The sequence below is a fragment of the Solanum pennellii genome, chromosome 1 (assembly GCF_001406875.1).
Source record: "Solanum pennellii chromosome 1, SPENNV200".
NCBI lineage: Eukaryota > Viridiplantae > Streptophyta > Magnoliopsida > Solanales > Solanaceae > Solanum > Solanum pennellii.
The window spans coordinates 87,624,604-87,641,123 of NC_028637.1; the positions used below are offsets into that span (position 1 = coordinate 87,624,604).

The 16,520-nt window shown below is 26.2% G+C and overlaps 3 protein-coding genes across 3 annotated transcripts; all 3 read left to right on the forward strand.

Moving 5' to 3' along the window:
* Positions 1 to 743: 743 nt before the first annotated feature.
* Positions 744 to 3,682, forward strand: LOC107028625 (auxin efflux carrier component 5). Its single transcript, XM_015229770.1, has 5 exons — positions 744 to 1,486; positions 1,886 to 1,971; positions 2,735 to 2,892; positions 3,197 to 3,273; positions 3,406 to 3,682. The coding sequence occupies exons 1-5, from the start codon at positions 804 to 806 to the stop codon at positions 3,476 to 3,478; spliced, it is 1,077 nt and encodes a 358-aa protein (XP_015085256.1). The 5' UTR covers positions 744 to 803; the 3' UTR covers positions 3,479 to 3,682.
* A 1,018-nt stretch (positions 3,683 to 4,700) lies between these two features.
* On the forward strand, positions 4,701 to 7,211 carry LOC107030976 (protein trichome birefringence-like 41). The gene is made up of 5 exons (XM_015232185.2): positions 4,701 to 4,993; positions 5,169 to 5,340; positions 5,528 to 5,706; positions 6,024 to 6,182; positions 6,821 to 7,211. The coding sequence occupies exons 1-5, from the start codon at positions 4,701 to 4,703 to the stop codon at positions 7,134 to 7,136; spliced, it is 1,119 nt and encodes a 372-aa protein (XP_015087671.1). The 3' UTR covers positions 7,137 to 7,211.
* A 5,659-nt stretch (positions 7,212 to 12,870) lies between these two features.
* LOC107029122 (protein trichome birefringence-like 38) lies at positions 12,871 to 16,291 on the forward strand. The gene is made up of 5 exons (XM_015230446.2): positions 12,871 to 13,162; positions 13,656 to 13,827; positions 14,362 to 14,537; positions 14,733 to 14,891; positions 15,841 to 16,291. The coding sequence occupies exons 1-5, from the start codon at positions 12,912 to 12,914 to the stop codon at positions 16,130 to 16,132; spliced, it is 1,050 nt and encodes a 349-aa protein (XP_015085932.1). The 5' UTR covers positions 12,871 to 12,911; the 3' UTR covers positions 16,133 to 16,291.
* The last annotated feature ends 229 nt before the right edge of the window (positions 16,292 to 16,520 follow it).

Genomic DNA, 16,520 nt, shown 5'->3' on the forward strand with positions numbered 1-16,520 from the left:
GATTTTCCCAGACTTATAAATACTTGACTTGTACATATTGATAAAACAAATATAATTATAAATTGATTTGATCAACTTATAAATCTGTTCAAAATTGTCTTAAATAAATTAAAAACATAAGAAAACATCAAGTCAAACAAATTAAACAACCAGAAGAGTGCTTGGTTCGAATTTAGGCCCTATTTTAATGGTTTAAAATCATGGAAGTAATTAAAAGTTTAAGCTAATGTAAATTGTTAGTTATTATACTCTTACATCTAGAATTAGTGTTTAATATGCATAAATGTTACGTTTTTTACACATAATGTCCAAGCTAAATATATAACGATGTAATCAACCAGGTATTATCATCCAAATTTATTGATCCCCTCTATAATCATGATTGGAAAAAAAAATGAACTTGAGATTTGATCGAAAAAAAGAAAAAGAAAAAACACAATCGCAGATATTTTATTTCGTAAATGAAAATTCTTGTTGATGATTCTCTTATTAAAAATCTTAATCTAAAATTACTTTCTATTAAGATCAAATGACAATTTTGCCCTTTTAATATCCCATTTGAATTAATATTCCGTCAGTTGGACCAAAAGTGCTTAGTTTTACAAACTTAAAGGTCCATAATTGCTTTAAGTAATACAATAGGGACCAAAACAAACCTACCATCAAACTTAAAGGACCATTTGTGTAAAATATTCCATACTTTTTTCTATATATATACATCAATGAAATCACAATCTCCATACAAAAACCCCAAATTCACAAAAAAAAAAAGAACCTTCAAAATTCACAAATTGAAATTAAACATGATAGGTTGGGATGATATATATAAGGTGGTGGTTGGGATGATGCCACTTTATGTAGCACTAATTTTAGGCTATGGTTCAGTAAAATGGTGGCACATGTTTAAGCCAGAACAATGTGACACAATTAATAGATTCAATTGTTTTTTCATCCTCCCATTTTTCAATTTCCAATTCATAGCTCATATCAACCCTTACAATCTCAATTACCTTTTTCTATCGGGAGACGTAATTGCTAAAGCGTTAGTGATTCTGATCCTCGTTCTGTGGGCTAACTTTTATAAAAAAGGGAGTTTTTGTTGGGGTATAACAACTTTTTCTTTGTCCACTTTGAATAACACACTTGTTGTTGGTGTCCCATTAATGAAGGCTATGTATGGGGATTTAGGTGTTGATCTTGTTGTTCAAGCAGCTGTGATTCAAGCTTTGTTGTGGTTAACTTCATTGTTATTTGCACTTGAATTTTGGAAAACAAAAATGAATAATAATAGTAATTTAATTGATGATGATAATAATAATTCTCTTGAATTGGGAAATATTAATAGTACTAATACACAAATGAGGAATATTAATAACATTGAGCTGGCATTTTGGCCTTTGATGAAAGCTGTTTCTACAAAACTTGCTAAGAATCCAAATTCTTATGCTTGTTTTCTTGGTCTCTTCTGGGCTCTCGTAGCTAGCAGGTACGTATGAACATATTTTTATTTATTTAATTCAGTTTTTTACGTGTTAACTTGATGTTCTGATATAAAATTTCTCTAATCACTAGCCACGTGTAGCGAAAGACATGCAAATAAGGAAAAATAATTATTTTTGGACATATATAAGAAATTTATTAGCCTTGACATTAGAGAAATAACAGGTGTGACATTAATGTATTTTGTTGAACTTGTTATCAGATTTTTAAAACTAACTATAGTGATTTTCAGTAAATTTCATTTATAAATACTTTTCTTAAAAAGATATATTTTTTACTTTTTCATGTTTGGTTGTATTAAAGTATTTTCTTTTTTTTCCACTCTAATTCTTTTTGTATTCAAATATGTGTTGTTTTAACTTATTTTAGTTTTAAAAAAATTCAGGTGGCATTTTGAAATGCCAAGCATAATAGAGGGATCAATTTTGATAATGTCAAAGGCTGGTAGTGGAGTTTCAATGTTTAGTATGGGTAAGTGTCTTTTATAATTAATGTAAAAATAGCAATTAAAAACTTTTGATCCTTTATTTTATTTAATGAAATTGCCACTAGCATTAAATAACTTCTGATTTTTTTTGTTTATCTAACAACCACTTTTGTTCTATTTATGAACTGATTTTGACCAAAAATGACTTCTCATTAAAATTATCAAAATATGTAAGTTATTTGTCAAAATTTTAAAATACAAACATCCAAAAAGTGTTTATTTAGAAAAAGAAACTAGAGTACTTTTTGATAATAAATTATCAGGAAATTTGGTCAAAATTTTATAAGATTCTTTTTATTGATATTTTTTTATTTTTTAATTTAAAAATATTAAAATTAAAGTATTTTAAAAAGTAAAATAATATAGTATTGAAATTGTTATTTTACCTTTCTGGTCAAAAGGATTTTTTTCGTACTTTTTCTGCTTCAAAAAATATTCCAACCGTTCAATTAGTAGTACTTAATTAAAAACATTTATTTTCTTGTTTGATTCGCAGAGAAAAATTATCTCGAAACTATATTTATCAAAGAGATTATTTATACCTTCAATCAAACAATGTTAAAATTTAATTTCAAACTTAATCGTGATATATTCCATCTTATTTCATAAACCAAACCTCTTCTAAAAGATTAATCAAACATCTCAAGTCACAAAAAAAAACATACAATTTTGACTTCTCTTAAGGTTAATTAATGCCATTATTTTCACTAAACAAGAATGTTTCTCTTTTTTAATTTTTATTTTTAGGATTATTCATGGCTTTGCGTGGGAAAATAATTGCATGTGGAGCTGCATTGACAATTTATTCAATGATTTTGAGGTTTATTGTTGGGCCAGCAACAATGGCACTTGGTTGTGTTGTATTGGGCTTGAGAGGAAATGTTTTGCGCATCGCTATTATTCAAGTAACTAACTACTAAATTAATCTCTCGAGTTTTAAGTATTATTTATTTATAATTATCTTATAAATGATACGATAGTATGAGTACTTTGTTATTCTCATAGTCGATGTGTTGTGTGTAACAAAAGGCTCGAACGTAACTATGATATGTGTAACAAAAGACTCGAACGTATAGACTATAGTTATATATTTACATATAGATGGATATTGATTTGAAAACTTTTAACCATAAAATTGTTATGGTTCTTAAAATTAATATAATGAAATTATTAAAAGTTTTGTATTTTTTATTTTTATTTTTATTGCAGGCTGCATTACCCCAAGCAGTGACATCTTTTGTATATGCTCAAGAATATGGACTTCATGCTGATGTACTTAGCACTGCGTAAGTCATATTTAACTTATTAATACATTTTTATATATAAAAAAAAATTAATTAGATTATGCAAGGTATATAGTTGTTTTACTACAAACTAAATCAAAGTTATTAATGATATTTTATTTTTCTTAATTTCAGGGTGATTGTTGGAACAATAATTTCGTTACCTCTATTGATAGCATATTATGCAGTTTTGGATATTATCCCTTAAGATCCGGTCATTAATTAACTAGCTAGACGCTAGTAAGTGTTCATTGGGGACATCTGATAAAATTAGAACGATATAACTAAGGTAGCGGGAATGTTACTAATTAGTGGGTACAACTTTGATTGTAATTGAAAATTTGTAACAATTTTTGTTATCTATTTAGGATAAACATGTCACCTTCGATTATATACATGGATTTAAAGTCAAGTAAGTGACCTCTCAATTTCAAAAAAACAAAGATTTTTGCTACTTCAAACTCAAATGTCTCAAGTAGTGTTTTAAAAAGTGGAATGTAAGGCGACGCGTTTTATGCCGTACGAGCGATGTGTAAGTCTCGAGAAACGGGTATAGTCTCATATATATTCAATTTTATAGTTTATTATTAATAAAATAAGCAAAAATATAACTTTCAGTGATTTATGCATGATTTTTATTTGAGATAATTGTTAATAATTAATAATAAAGAAAAAAGTATTATAATTATTATTTGAGAAAAATCATTACACTAATAATATAAAATATGGTTTAAAGCAAAAAAAAAAGTTCAAAAAATAAATTAAAAATGTCCGAGCGTACGTTTTTATGTTCAGTGCTTACGCCTCAAATTTTAAGACTTACGCCTTATGAATCTACGTTTTTAATTTACGTCCCAAAATGTTTTTGATATGTCCCTCCCTGAGACTTGCCCCAAAAACGTTTTTAAGAACACTTAATCTAAAATATCTAAAATGTGGCTAAAATTAGATATAACTTAAACGATATTGGTCAAAAAAATCGACTATTTGTGCACTTAACTTGTTATGATGAATTCTTCTTTTTTATTTTATTTTATTTTGTCTTTTTTCTTAATCCCTTTATTCATAATTAAAAAGTAATAATATTGATTTCTTTTTAATTATATGATTTTAATTAAAGTTTAAAATCTGAAAAATGTCACGTAAATTTAAACGTAGGCAAGTGGAAATAGAGAATGAGGAGGAGATGCCTGATTCCTCAATGTGAGTTTACCATGTGTGCTACATGTGAAAATGTTGAAAAAATATTTTAAAATGGTTTAATCCTAATTTTAAATTAATAGTATATGCATGTTATATCACGTCTTAGAAGATAATTATTTTTTTATTTTATGAGAAAATATCATCCAATAACTTTCAAATAGAACCTTTTGATTATATATAGAGCCAAAAATTAGCATTCAAATATATTTCTCCATCTTATTTTTTCAATGGCTAAAGTAGTTGAAAGATTTGGCCATTTTCTAAATATTACTCCTATTTTTGTGGTTATGATAGTAAGTTTTTGCTTATTAGAAGCAAATGCTCATGAGGTAGTCACTAATATTAGTCGAAAGAGTTGTGATTTATTCGAAGGAAGTTGGATTTTTGATAATTCATATCCATTGTATAATTCAACAACTTGTCCATTCATAAGGAAGGAATTTGATTGCATCAAATATGGCAAACCCAATCTCGATTATCTTAAATATAGATGGCAACCCAAGGGTTGTGTCTTATCGAGGTTCGTATTTTTTTCTCTTTTTTATATTGATGTTTAATAGATGTATGAATCTTTTTTATATTGATGTTTAATAGATGTTTACTTGATTATCGTCTACTAATAAATATATATGATTAATGTAATTAATTGTATAATGCTATATATCAAATTCATACTAATTATTATAATTTTGCAGATTTGATGGGAAAAAGTTCATGAAAAGATACAAAGGGAAAAAAATAATGTATATTGGGGATTCTTTAAGTCTAAACAACTTTGAATCCCTTTTGTGTTTGCTTCATGCTGCTCTCCCCAAATCCAAATTCAAGCAACAAATAAATAAAGATTTTGTTTCCGTCACGTTTGAGGTTAATTTCGTCTTTTTTCCTTACGATCTTAATAGCTTAGACTCAAATTTTACATACGTGTTAAAATTTTAATTTACTATAGAAAAACTACAAATTTTTAATAGAATATGGTAGAATTTTAAATTTGAACCTATAGCTCAAATCATGAATCAGCTTTTGACTTTTCGAATAAAATTTTAAATTTCAGGATTATGGAGTTGAAGTGATACTATTTCATTCAAATTATTTGGTAGACATTGAAGTGGTACCAAATGTTGGAAGAGTATTAAAACTAAACTCCATTAAAAATGGAGAAATTTGGAAGCAAGCTGATGTTTTGATCTTTAATACTTGGCTTTGGTATCTACGAGCTGATTCTAAGCAACAGTATGTATACTTACGACCCCGTTTGATCATAGATTTTACTAGTAGATTTTTTTTCAACTAAATCTACGATCAAGCGCTAGCTTGTGTTGGTGGAGCCATCATATCTTTAAGGGTTCATTCGAATCATCTTCGGCGAAAAATTATATTATTTTTACATGATTAAAAATTAAAATGATTCTTTAGACAGATATAACAGATGTCGAACCTCCTTAAGGCTATCGATCATATTTTGAAGCCCATGATTAAAAATTGGGAAACTTAGTAGAGTTGTGATTATGATTAATTTAAGTATTTTTTTTTTTTTGTATGTGTTGTAGATGGGATTTTGTTGAAAATAATGGCACGATATTCAAGGACATGAACCGTATTGAAGCTTTTGGTATAGGATTAAATACATGGGCTAAATGGGTTGAAAGAGATATTGATACAAAGAAAACCAAAGTGTTTTATCAAGGAGCATCAGCCACACATTACCAGTAACAAATTTCATCCTTCTAATTATTATAAAATTTTGTGTTCTTTTTCTGCTTTACAAAAGTAATTTTGATGAATATTTTTGTGATTGATATGTGTATATAATGTATACATAGTGTATACTTTATGCTTAATCCTCCCTCCGTTTAAAAAAGAATGACCCTATTTCCTTTTTAGTCTGTTTCAAAAAGAATGACAACTTTAACTTTCCACGTAGCATGTTTAAGACCACAAGATTAAAGAACATTTTGGTACATTTAACATAACTTTAATTTAGAACCACAATATTAAAAAGTTTTCTATTTTTTTTAAACTCCGTTTCAAGTCAAACTAGGTCATCCTTTTTGAAACGAAGGGAGTATAATATAATACACATATCTATATACATAATATACAGTAGTGTATATTTTGGACATGTTGGTACACTATATGGCCGAAGGGTACATTTATACAAGTTATGCTTACATATTTAATGGGTCATTTAGGGTTCAACAATGGGTCAAGTAAACATATAAAGTCATAACTCAATCTGTTCAATTTTAGATTACATTTTTAACGTATAAATTCCGAATACTAAATGATTCGTATATATATATCATTCTATTTACCTAATATTTTATAACTACTTTTTTTTTTCCAGTGGATCTGAATGGGGTAAGCCAGAAGTGAAGAATTGTTTTAATGAAACAAGACCAGTAAGAGGATCAACATACCCAAGTGGATTACCAATTCCAGTAAACATAGTGAAACAAGTATTAAAGAACATGTCAAAGCCAATAGTAAATTTACTTGACATAACAAAACTAACACAACTAAGAAAAGATGGACATCCAAGTATATACAATGGTATACATGGCTTTGATTGTACACATTGGTGTATTGGTGGAGTTCCTGATACTTGGAATAATATTCTTTATGCACTTCTCTTTCCCATTTCTCCCAAACATTCCATTTAATTAAGAGCAACTTGTAAAAATAACTATATTTTTATAGGGTTTAACGAATATCAATAGCTATAAGCATGTTACTTACAGTAAATGACTACAATTTATATCACTTTTTTGCTGTATTTTTTGTATAATTTTTTATTTTATTTATTTATACATTAATACGTTTTAAGTACAATAATCTAAATAAGGAATTGACTCTAAATATAACTCACTATCCTTACATTACATCATACAATGAGCAACTTCCCATAATTAACTTTATAAATAATAATTACTTATTTAAAGACGTATCAGATCATATTCTTTATCAGTTTAACAAAAATTGTGATACATCATACACGATTTTCTTGTTGTCGCCATCTTTCTTATTTTGGCGTCGTAAAGGTTTTTAATAATTTTTCTTTGATAAATTCAAGTTATTGTTGTAAGCAAATTGTTGAATTTGTGAATGAAGGTTGAGTATTTCGATTTTGAATAGGTGACTACATGACAATAGATACAATAGTTGTTAAACAAAAAATGAATACACCAATATAGAATACAATGAATACATTGTTGTTAAACACAAAAATAAATACGTTGGATACAACTATCTTATATTCCCTAATCAACCTTTTATCTTGAAAATAGTACTTATATATCTAGATATATAACTGTATTCGTAAATCAACATTTTAACTTATGCTTATATAACAATACAATTATCTATGTATATAAATATGTATACATTTAAACACTATCGTTAAGCAATAATATGGATACATTATATAAACCTGCAAAAAAGATACAATTAGTGAGTATCAAACTGTATAAATATTGATACATTAGACAAACGAGCAAAAAAAATATAACTTGTGGGTATCAAACTGTACAAGTACGAGACAAATATGCAATTAAAAGATACTTGATGGATACAAAATTACTCATGCAGCGATGTAAAGTGTCTTGAATTTGGAGGAAAAACAGAAATATGTGATGTATGAATATTGATGAAAGAAAATTTTTTGATTATGGTAAACATGGAAAAAAATCACAAATGTATCTGCCATAATTAATTAGGCATTGAATTATAATTACTTTCCTATTTAATATTAATTTATCATATAAAATATAGAGAGAGAGAAAAAAAATTTATTTGTATGAAATTAACTTGCTATTTATAGTCTAATTATATTTATATAATATGAAAAAAAATAAAACATAGCTATTTTTCTTGAATATATATGGATGTTTGTCATATTGTGAAGTTTTTCCTTTAATTGATTGTATCTCGTTCTGTGTCTGATATTCATTTTATAAAGTAAAGATATTTTTTGTCAAAAATAATTTTATTTTTCAAATTTCAACATCTAAATGTATTCCAAATAAGCGTAGATATGAAACATAAGTTCTATGTATCGTAAACAATAAACTATAATCATTGATTGTCAAATAACAATAAATTTAACAAACCTGCTTAGCATCCTTTTAAAATACACACATGAAAAACAATGTCTAATGTAATTAACATATTAACCAAAGCTAAGGATTTACACTTATGTCTCTAACATTCATCAAATTTAGGTTTCATGAAAATAAAATCAAGATTAGGGGTGTGTTTGGTATGAAGGAAATATTTTTTTGAGTGTTCCATTTGTTTGATAAGTCTAAATTATTGGAAACGTTTTTTGTATAAAAAATATCTTTTTAAAAAAAAAAACGGAAAAAGATTTTTATAGTGAAAGTAGAAAAAACAAATATTAGAAGTAATATACAAGACAATCCTGACTCATTGTGTTCATCTTATAAGTTTTTCTTTTGATTTTTATTTAGCGTTCGAAATCAGCATTAGAGTTCTAACTAATTTGATGTGGTTGATTAAAGTAGGGGTATATATTCTATTTTTTTATTTGATTTTGTGTTGTTCAGTTTGAATTTTTTTATTTTTATTTTTGAAAAAATATAATCCAATCTGAACTAAAATAAATCCAGTTTGATTTATCTTTTACAGTTTGGTTATTCGGTTATGTCAATAATTAATAACATAATCAAAATTATATTTGTAATTTGAAAAAAAATAATATATACAAGGACAAGTAATAGTATTGAATCTCTTAAATATTCTTTCTAATATAAATCACAAGAAAAACTTAAAACGCATTACTTAAAGAGGAAAATGCTTCCTAATAAATTTCTTTTCATATCAAAAATTCGAATTCAAAACCATCCCACCACAACTCTTGTTGACAGGAGAAATGCAACGCGAGAACTTCTCAAAAAGAGCCACCCATCCTACGACTACTTTTGTCTTTGAAACTTAGTTTTGCAATTCAATTTTCGATTTCATGTCTTAAAATGGCAATTTGGTCTTATGATTTATTGATCAAAGAGACAACAATATCAATAATATATACAGTAGAATCTCATAAGTAAAATCTAAAAAAGATAAAGTGTAATTATTGAGTATTCTTAACTTGTAAAACTAGAAAAACTATTATTAATAAAATCTCGATACAAATTTAATATAGTCTGATAAGTGAAGTTAGAAGGACCTCTCTATAAATGGACATACTCTCATTTTAGTGTAGTATTTGAAGGGAAAAAACAACTTATATTCATAATCAATGTCTTTCTTATTATTTTATATTTTATTATATTATTAGTAGTATCAGTTTTGCTTGAAGAAATTGTTTTGCTTAGTAAATGTATAAAATTTAAACGGTTTTGAAAAATAAACTAAACTTTATAAAGTACTTATCTAGCTTTACGCAACCAATGTCTATGCATTAAAATATGTAAGCCATTACAAACGACAATAATAAAAGTAATGGATAAATATTAAATGCTAAGAAATGTTTTTAGGTGTGAACTCATATTCAAATAAAAGTGATACAATTTAGGGATGATAATTGGACGGATTAAATTTAATATGGATGAGTTATAATTGATCAAAGCATTAAACGGATCAAGACACAATCAGATTCAGATTTAGGGCCCGTTTGGATGGGCTTAATAAAAGCAGCTTTAAAAAAGTACTTTTGAAAGTGCTGAAACTTATTTTTAAAATAAGCAGTTATGCGTTTGGATAAAAGTGCTGAAGTTAAAAAAAAAGTTGTTGATGTGTTTGGCAAATAAGTGCTGATAAACAGCTTTTTAAATCAAAATGTCTGAAATACCCTTAAAAGCTGTTAACATAATAAAAGTTAATTAATTTATATTTTACAGATATAAATAATTATATTTTGCTATCATTCACATATTTCTTTCTCATCACAAATTATTTTTAAGAGGAATATAAACTTATTATAGATTTTAAAGATATATAATTTGAATAGATCAAAGAACGATTTAAGATTTATTTTAGTTTCATCCATAGGTAATAATAATTGTCTATCATCCACATATTTCTTTATTATCACAAATTATTTATAAGAGGAATATAAATTTTTATTTTTCAACATATTATCGGCATCAATCGAGAGAAAAGGAAGAAATCTAATAAAAAAATAATCGAAAAAATTTATTTCAAGGTTTATCTTCACTTCAAGTTGGAAGAACAGGAAGAAGTTCAGCAGCTATGCCAAACATGAAAAGGGAAAAATGGAAGAAAGAGATGTTAGGGTTATGTGGGTAATTTGGAGATTGTATAAAAATATTAAGGGCAAAAAGGTAAAAATATGGTCAACTTAAAACAACTTATAAGCTAAAATAAAAAAAGCACTCCTACCCCAACTTTTAACTTTTGGCTTAAAATAAGTTTTTTTAAACTTAAAATAAGTTATTTTGAGTATTTTCAAACAGCTAAATAAGTCAAAAACCAGCTTTTAAGTCAGTTTGACCAGCTTTTAAGCTGAGCCAAACAGGCTCTTACTTGGGTTAAAACGAGTTCGGTAATAAGTTATAAAACGAATTAAGACGCAACACAATTCATTTTCACTAAGTTTTAATTTCATTTGTTCTTTAAAAGTAGTTTAGTCTCTAATAAAATTATTTTAATATGACTATATACAACAATATTAAATAATTAAAAAAAAATTTACAAAATTTCTTAATGAATCAATTTTGAGTTACATATCAATCCAATTATTAATGGATTAAAATGAATTAAATTAAAATAAATTAAGCAAATAAAAACGTGTTAATACAAATTCAATTAAGATAACAACTTGTTATTTATATATTAAATATAAAAGAATCACTTTATTTTTGAGAAAATATTTTCTAAGTACCATGAGAGAAGGGTTTATTTATTATATTTTAAATTGTTATAAGAGAGACATATATGGTAAAGCAAGAAATAATAAATAATAGAGGCATACATGAGGTGTGTTAGCCATGTGAAAATTGCAAATGCTCATCAAAGATCCAGCCTTTTATTGCCTTTAACAAACTATTTTCCTCGATATATATTTCTATAATAATTAATAAAAAAAAGTCACTTTTTTGTTTTGCATTTTTCTAAACCATCTCATTCACACACAAAATCGGGTTGACACAACTATCAACTTACCAAAATTTATCATCAAAATCGGTGTACGATGAGGTTTTAATTTTGGATATAATTTTTTTTTATAGAGAGTACTTTCTGTTAAATGTAATATTATGTGGAGCAGATATAAATTAGTCGACTTATAATATAGATATAAAATATTGAAGTTTTTTTCTAACAAAAGTTTTATTTATTTTGGTACTTTTTATGATGTTATATTTACATTAAACTAACAATATATAATTTATATAGAGGGAGAGTCGTGACTAGCTAAAGTGATAAATATTTCTACATTAATTTTGTAATTTCTAAGGATTAATAAATTTTGTATAATTTTGTGAATATTTATAAAATAAATGCCTTTTTCCCTTCTAATTGAAGCAAACACACAATTACTAAATATAAATTATTTTTACCTTATTTTGGAACAAGAAAGTTGCAAGCAATCGTCAATAACGTGATTGTAAATTAGGATATTAATTGATTTAATTCAAGAAACTAATAAGTTTAGAAAATTGCTTTATAAATAATAAGTTTAATCGATAAATCATTATAAAAGAAACTCAAATTAAGCAACTAAAAAGGAAATGTCTTAAAACGCGAGAAATATAATTAGATCAAAATCATGTAACAAAATGATCTCCATAAATTAGGGGAATCAATTTTTTAAAATCAAATTTAATCATAATTTATAAGAATAAGAGTCGTAATCTATGAATTGATATAAGCTTAAAATCATTAAGAGTTTAAATTACATGTACTAATAACGTGTTCAACGCTTTAATCTCTTAAAAGGAACTAACTACTCTATTTAATACATGTTCAATTTGAAAAAGAAAATGAAGAGATATTTTATCACTCAATTTCTAATCATCCTTATTCTTAATTATGATCATTTTCAATAATATAAAATTTACTATAATAAAAGGATAATATAATAAATAAATTGTTTTATTAAATGCTTTTGAATAAATATGTCAAATCAAACATGAACAAGTTAAAATAGGAAAAAAAAATAACATTATTAATCGAAAGCAACAAACAATAATTGATAGTAAATAGAGTAATTTGCTTTCTACTCTTTTGGTATTGGTCAATTAATTACAAATTCTCTTAATTGGGAAATTACGGAATTTTATATCCTTAATTACTATACTTGAACTTATTTAATTTTTCAAAACTAAATTCTTTACTGAAAATAAAAAGACCTTAAATAAATAAACCTTTACACATATATATTGATTATTTCAACCCCTTTACACATAATTATTCTCTCTCTCTCTCTCCCTTTTTTTTCCTCTTGAAAATAAAAAATGGTGAAAATATTGTTTGATGAGTTTATATTTTTTCTAGTTATTATTTTAGCAGTATTAATTGGGTCATCAAAAGCAAATGGTTGTGATTTATTTGAAGGAAATTGGATTATTGATAATTCATATCCAATGTATGATTCAAAAGCTTGTCCATTCATAAGAAGTGAATTTGATTGCATCAAATTTGGAAGAACAAATCTTGATTATCTCAAATATAGATGGCAACCAAGTAATGGTTGTGTCTTGCCCAGGTTCGTCACTCTGTTTCGTTTTACGTGACTTGCTTTTCTTTAAGTTATTTATGTTAATAATATCGAAATAAGTAAATATCTCAGATGATCAAATAAACAGAGTACTTATTTTCAAAAAAATTAACAAACATAATCTCATAAGTAGTTTGAAGAAAGTACATTGTTTGTACAAATACAAATTTTACCTCTATCTCGACAGTATAAATATAATAAATCAAAATATTTATGAAAAGGGACTTTTTTTCACTAAAGTCACATAACTATATTTTTTTCCATCAATAATGAAAACTCAACTAAAAAATAACTGAAATAGTAAAAAATTAAAGGGATTGTGATTTTATAACATGTGGTTCTCCTTTGAACTTGTGTTCAATTGATCAATGAATATGTTGAAGGAAGCAATTGTGATTTTAATAAATGTTATGAACATATTTTTTTTCTTTACTATTTAAACAATTTATTAATTTTGTTTGTTTTTGGTTATAATTTGTAGATTTGATGGCAAAGGATTTTTGGAAAAATTCAGAGGAAAGAAGATAATGTATATTGGGGATTCTTTGAGTCTTAATATTTATGAATCCCTTTTGTGCTTGCTTCATGATGCTGTCCCACAAGCTAAATATAATCAAGTAATACTTAGAGAAAATGTCACTGTTACATTTCTGGTAAGTTTTTTATTTATTTTTTTCTAAAAAATAATAATTATGAAATACTTTACTTATGGATTTCTATTATTGTATATATTGCAATATACACAATCCTTTATTAAGATGGTACTTTTATGTAACAATTTGAAATACTATGAAATACCTATTATAATTGATTTTATAGTTATGTGATAGTTTTTTTTGTATTTACGAGATATGTCTAGTCGATAAAAGATAAATATTTTCTCTAAAACCTCTGATGTATTATATGTTAGTCCGTTTCAATTTGTTTATCCTATGTATATTTTGGATTAGACATTCAAATGTTTCGAATTATTAGTTATATATTGTGATTTATGCTAATCCTTCTTATATAGTTTTTAAATATGTAAAAAAAAAAATAGTTTAACCCTTTATTATATTCTAAATCAAGTCAAACAAATTGAAACAAAGAATTTATATGTTTTACGTAATTAGCTGTAAATATGTGTGTACGTGTTTTAAGTTATAGAAAAACCTAAAATAATTTTTTTAATTTTCCTAATTTTGCAGGATTATGAAGTTGAAATAGTATTATTTCATTCGAATCTTTTAGTGGACATTGAAGTTGAAAAAATAGGACGTGTGTTGAAACTTGATTCAATTAAAGATGGACAGATTTGGAAGAATTTTGACCTTTTGATATTCAATACTTGGCTTTGGTATACAAGAAGACCACCAGGACAACAGTATGTTCTTTTTTTATTTTACTCTATACGTAAAAACAGTCTCTCGCTGAAATATAAGATAAAATATAAATAATAGACCTAAGCATGGTCCAACCGTTTTCGAAACCTCGTGACCATGAATTAGTGCACGCATCACATTATATGTTTCATCTTTTGATAAAAATGAATTTTACGATGTGCGAATATTGATCGTAGGTGGGATTTTGTTGAATTTAATGGCAAAATATTGAAAGATATGGATCGGGTCGAAGCTTTCCGGGCTGGGCTAAAAACATGGGCCAAATGGGTTGAAACAGATGTGGATACAACAAAAACCAAAGTTTTCTTTCAAGGAGCATCTCCGGCCCATTACCAGTAAGATTTTTTTTTGTTCATATAATTTATTTATTTTTAATTTTGAGCTGTAATATTTTATTTTTTCTTCTATTTTATGCTACAAATCTCTTTAAAGAATAAAATTGAAATAAAACTTTGAGACTGAATATATTTATACAAGAGTATATATCCTTAACAAATTCTTTAGGTTTTTTAAATTTCTACTTTGATTTAAGAGAACGTAATTGATTTATTTTCATTATTTCATTAAGTTTCCTAACCTTAAATTGCTTGTGTTTATTTGTTAAATTAGGATAGAAAGTGTCACCTTCATAAAATAAACGAACTTGAATGATATAGTTTTTGCAAATATAACTAAAATGGGGGACTCATGTGAGAACAAATTAAATAATTTTTGAGACCCTGTGAAGATGTCTATATAAAAGAGGACGATGCTACGATGTTGTATTTTTATTTCTTAGTTGCTCTGGATTAATTTTGTAACATCCCTTCCTTCTCACTTTTTTAATCTCTTGTTCTTCCATCTGAATTTGTTACTAGTTTTGAGTAAACATATAATCACGAACTCTTATATTTTTACGTATAATTACAATTATCCATTTCAATACAGTATATAGGAGTTCATTACATTAGTTCTATGACTCCTCACAAAATCGTAAGAAAATGTCGTAGTTTAATGACAGTTGCAAAATAAAATAAAAAAAGTCTCACCTCCGTGGTTAAATAGACAAGTGATGTCCTTATTAGGCAAAACTAACCCTTTTCAACTAATTTTTTGGTGTGTAATTATGATGATTTAGCCTTCAAATCAAAACAATATATGTTCTTGATGTCTAATACTGAACGTGAGGTCAGGTGCTAAAAGAATGAAAAAGTAATTATGATGGGACAAATTTATTCTTTTTCTCTTTCTCAAACTTTAATTAATTACTACTAATTGTTTTTTTGTATTATTGTACATGACTAGTGGATCAGAATGGGGTGAACCAACAGTGAACAATTGTTTGAATGAAACAACTCCAGTGAATGGATCAACATACCCAAGTGGATTACCAATTCCAGTAAACATAGTGAAACAAGAATTACAAAACATGTCAAAGCAAATAGTAAATTTACTTGACATAACAAAATTATCACAACTAAGAAAAGATGGACATCCAAGTAAATACAATGGCAACCATGGCATGGATTGTACACATTGGTGCATTGGTGGAGTTCCTGATACTTGGAATCAAATTCTTTATGCTTCTCTAATTTAAAATGTTACTATCATTTTGTTAACATATAGTGGAATAATTATATGCAATTATTCTTAACTTAAGTATGATGATTATGTGTTTGGGTGCTAGAGGTACACATTCCTCTTTTTCGTGTTAAATGATAAACGAAAAATAGTTATACGTATTTATTTGTGTCAAGATAATATCTCTATTTTCTCTTCCTTTATTCAGATTTGAAATAGAAAACTACACAATGTTTTAACATAAATAGTTACTCGGCCACATCAGGTATTTATAACTAACTAAATGTAACCTAAAACGTCAACAAATCATTGAATCAATATGAAACTTCATGTCACTCAACCATCTAATGAACCGTTTGTGTGTGTGTGTATATATATATATATATATATATATATATATATAT

Excerpts from the sequence above, each read along its gene's own strand:
- LOC107028625 (XM_015229770.1), top strand. The coding sequence starts at position 804 with ATGATAGGTTGGGATGATATATATAAGGTGGTGGTTGGGATGATGCCA. Across the intron at positions 2,893-3,196 it reads TGCGCATCGCTATTATTCAA|GCTGCATTACCCCAAGCAGT; the intron begins GTAACTAACTAC and ends TTTTTATTGCAG. Across the intron at positions 3,274-3,405 it reads GCTGATGTACTTAGCACTGC|GGTGATTGTTGGAACAATAA; the intron begins GTAAGTCATATT and ends TCTTAATTTCAG.
- LOC107029122 (XM_015230446.2), top strand. The coding sequence starts at position 12,912 with ATGGTGAAAATATTGTTTGATGAGTTTATATTTTTTCTAGTTATTATT. Across the intron at positions 13,163-13,655 it reads AATGGTTGTGTCTTGCCCAG|ATTTGATGGCAAAGGATTTT; the intron begins GTTCGTCACTCT and ends TATAATTTGTAG. Across the intron at positions 14,892-15,840 it reads GCATCTCCGGCCCATTACCA|TGGATCAGAATGGGGTGAAC; the intron begins GTAAGATTTTTT and ends GTACATGACTAG.
- LOC107030976 (XM_015232185.2), top strand. The coding sequence starts at position 4,701 with ATGGCTAAAGTAGTTGAAAGATTTGGCCATTTTCTAAATATTACTCCT. Across the intron at positions 5,341-5,527 it reads TTGTTTCCGTCACGTTTGAG|GATTATGGAGTTGAAGTGAT; the intron begins GTTAATTTCGTC and ends TTTAAATTTCAG. Across the intron at positions 5,707-6,023 it reads CGAGCTGATTCTAAGCAACA|ATGGGATTTTGTTGAAAATA; the intron begins GTATGTATACTT and ends TATGTGTTGTAG.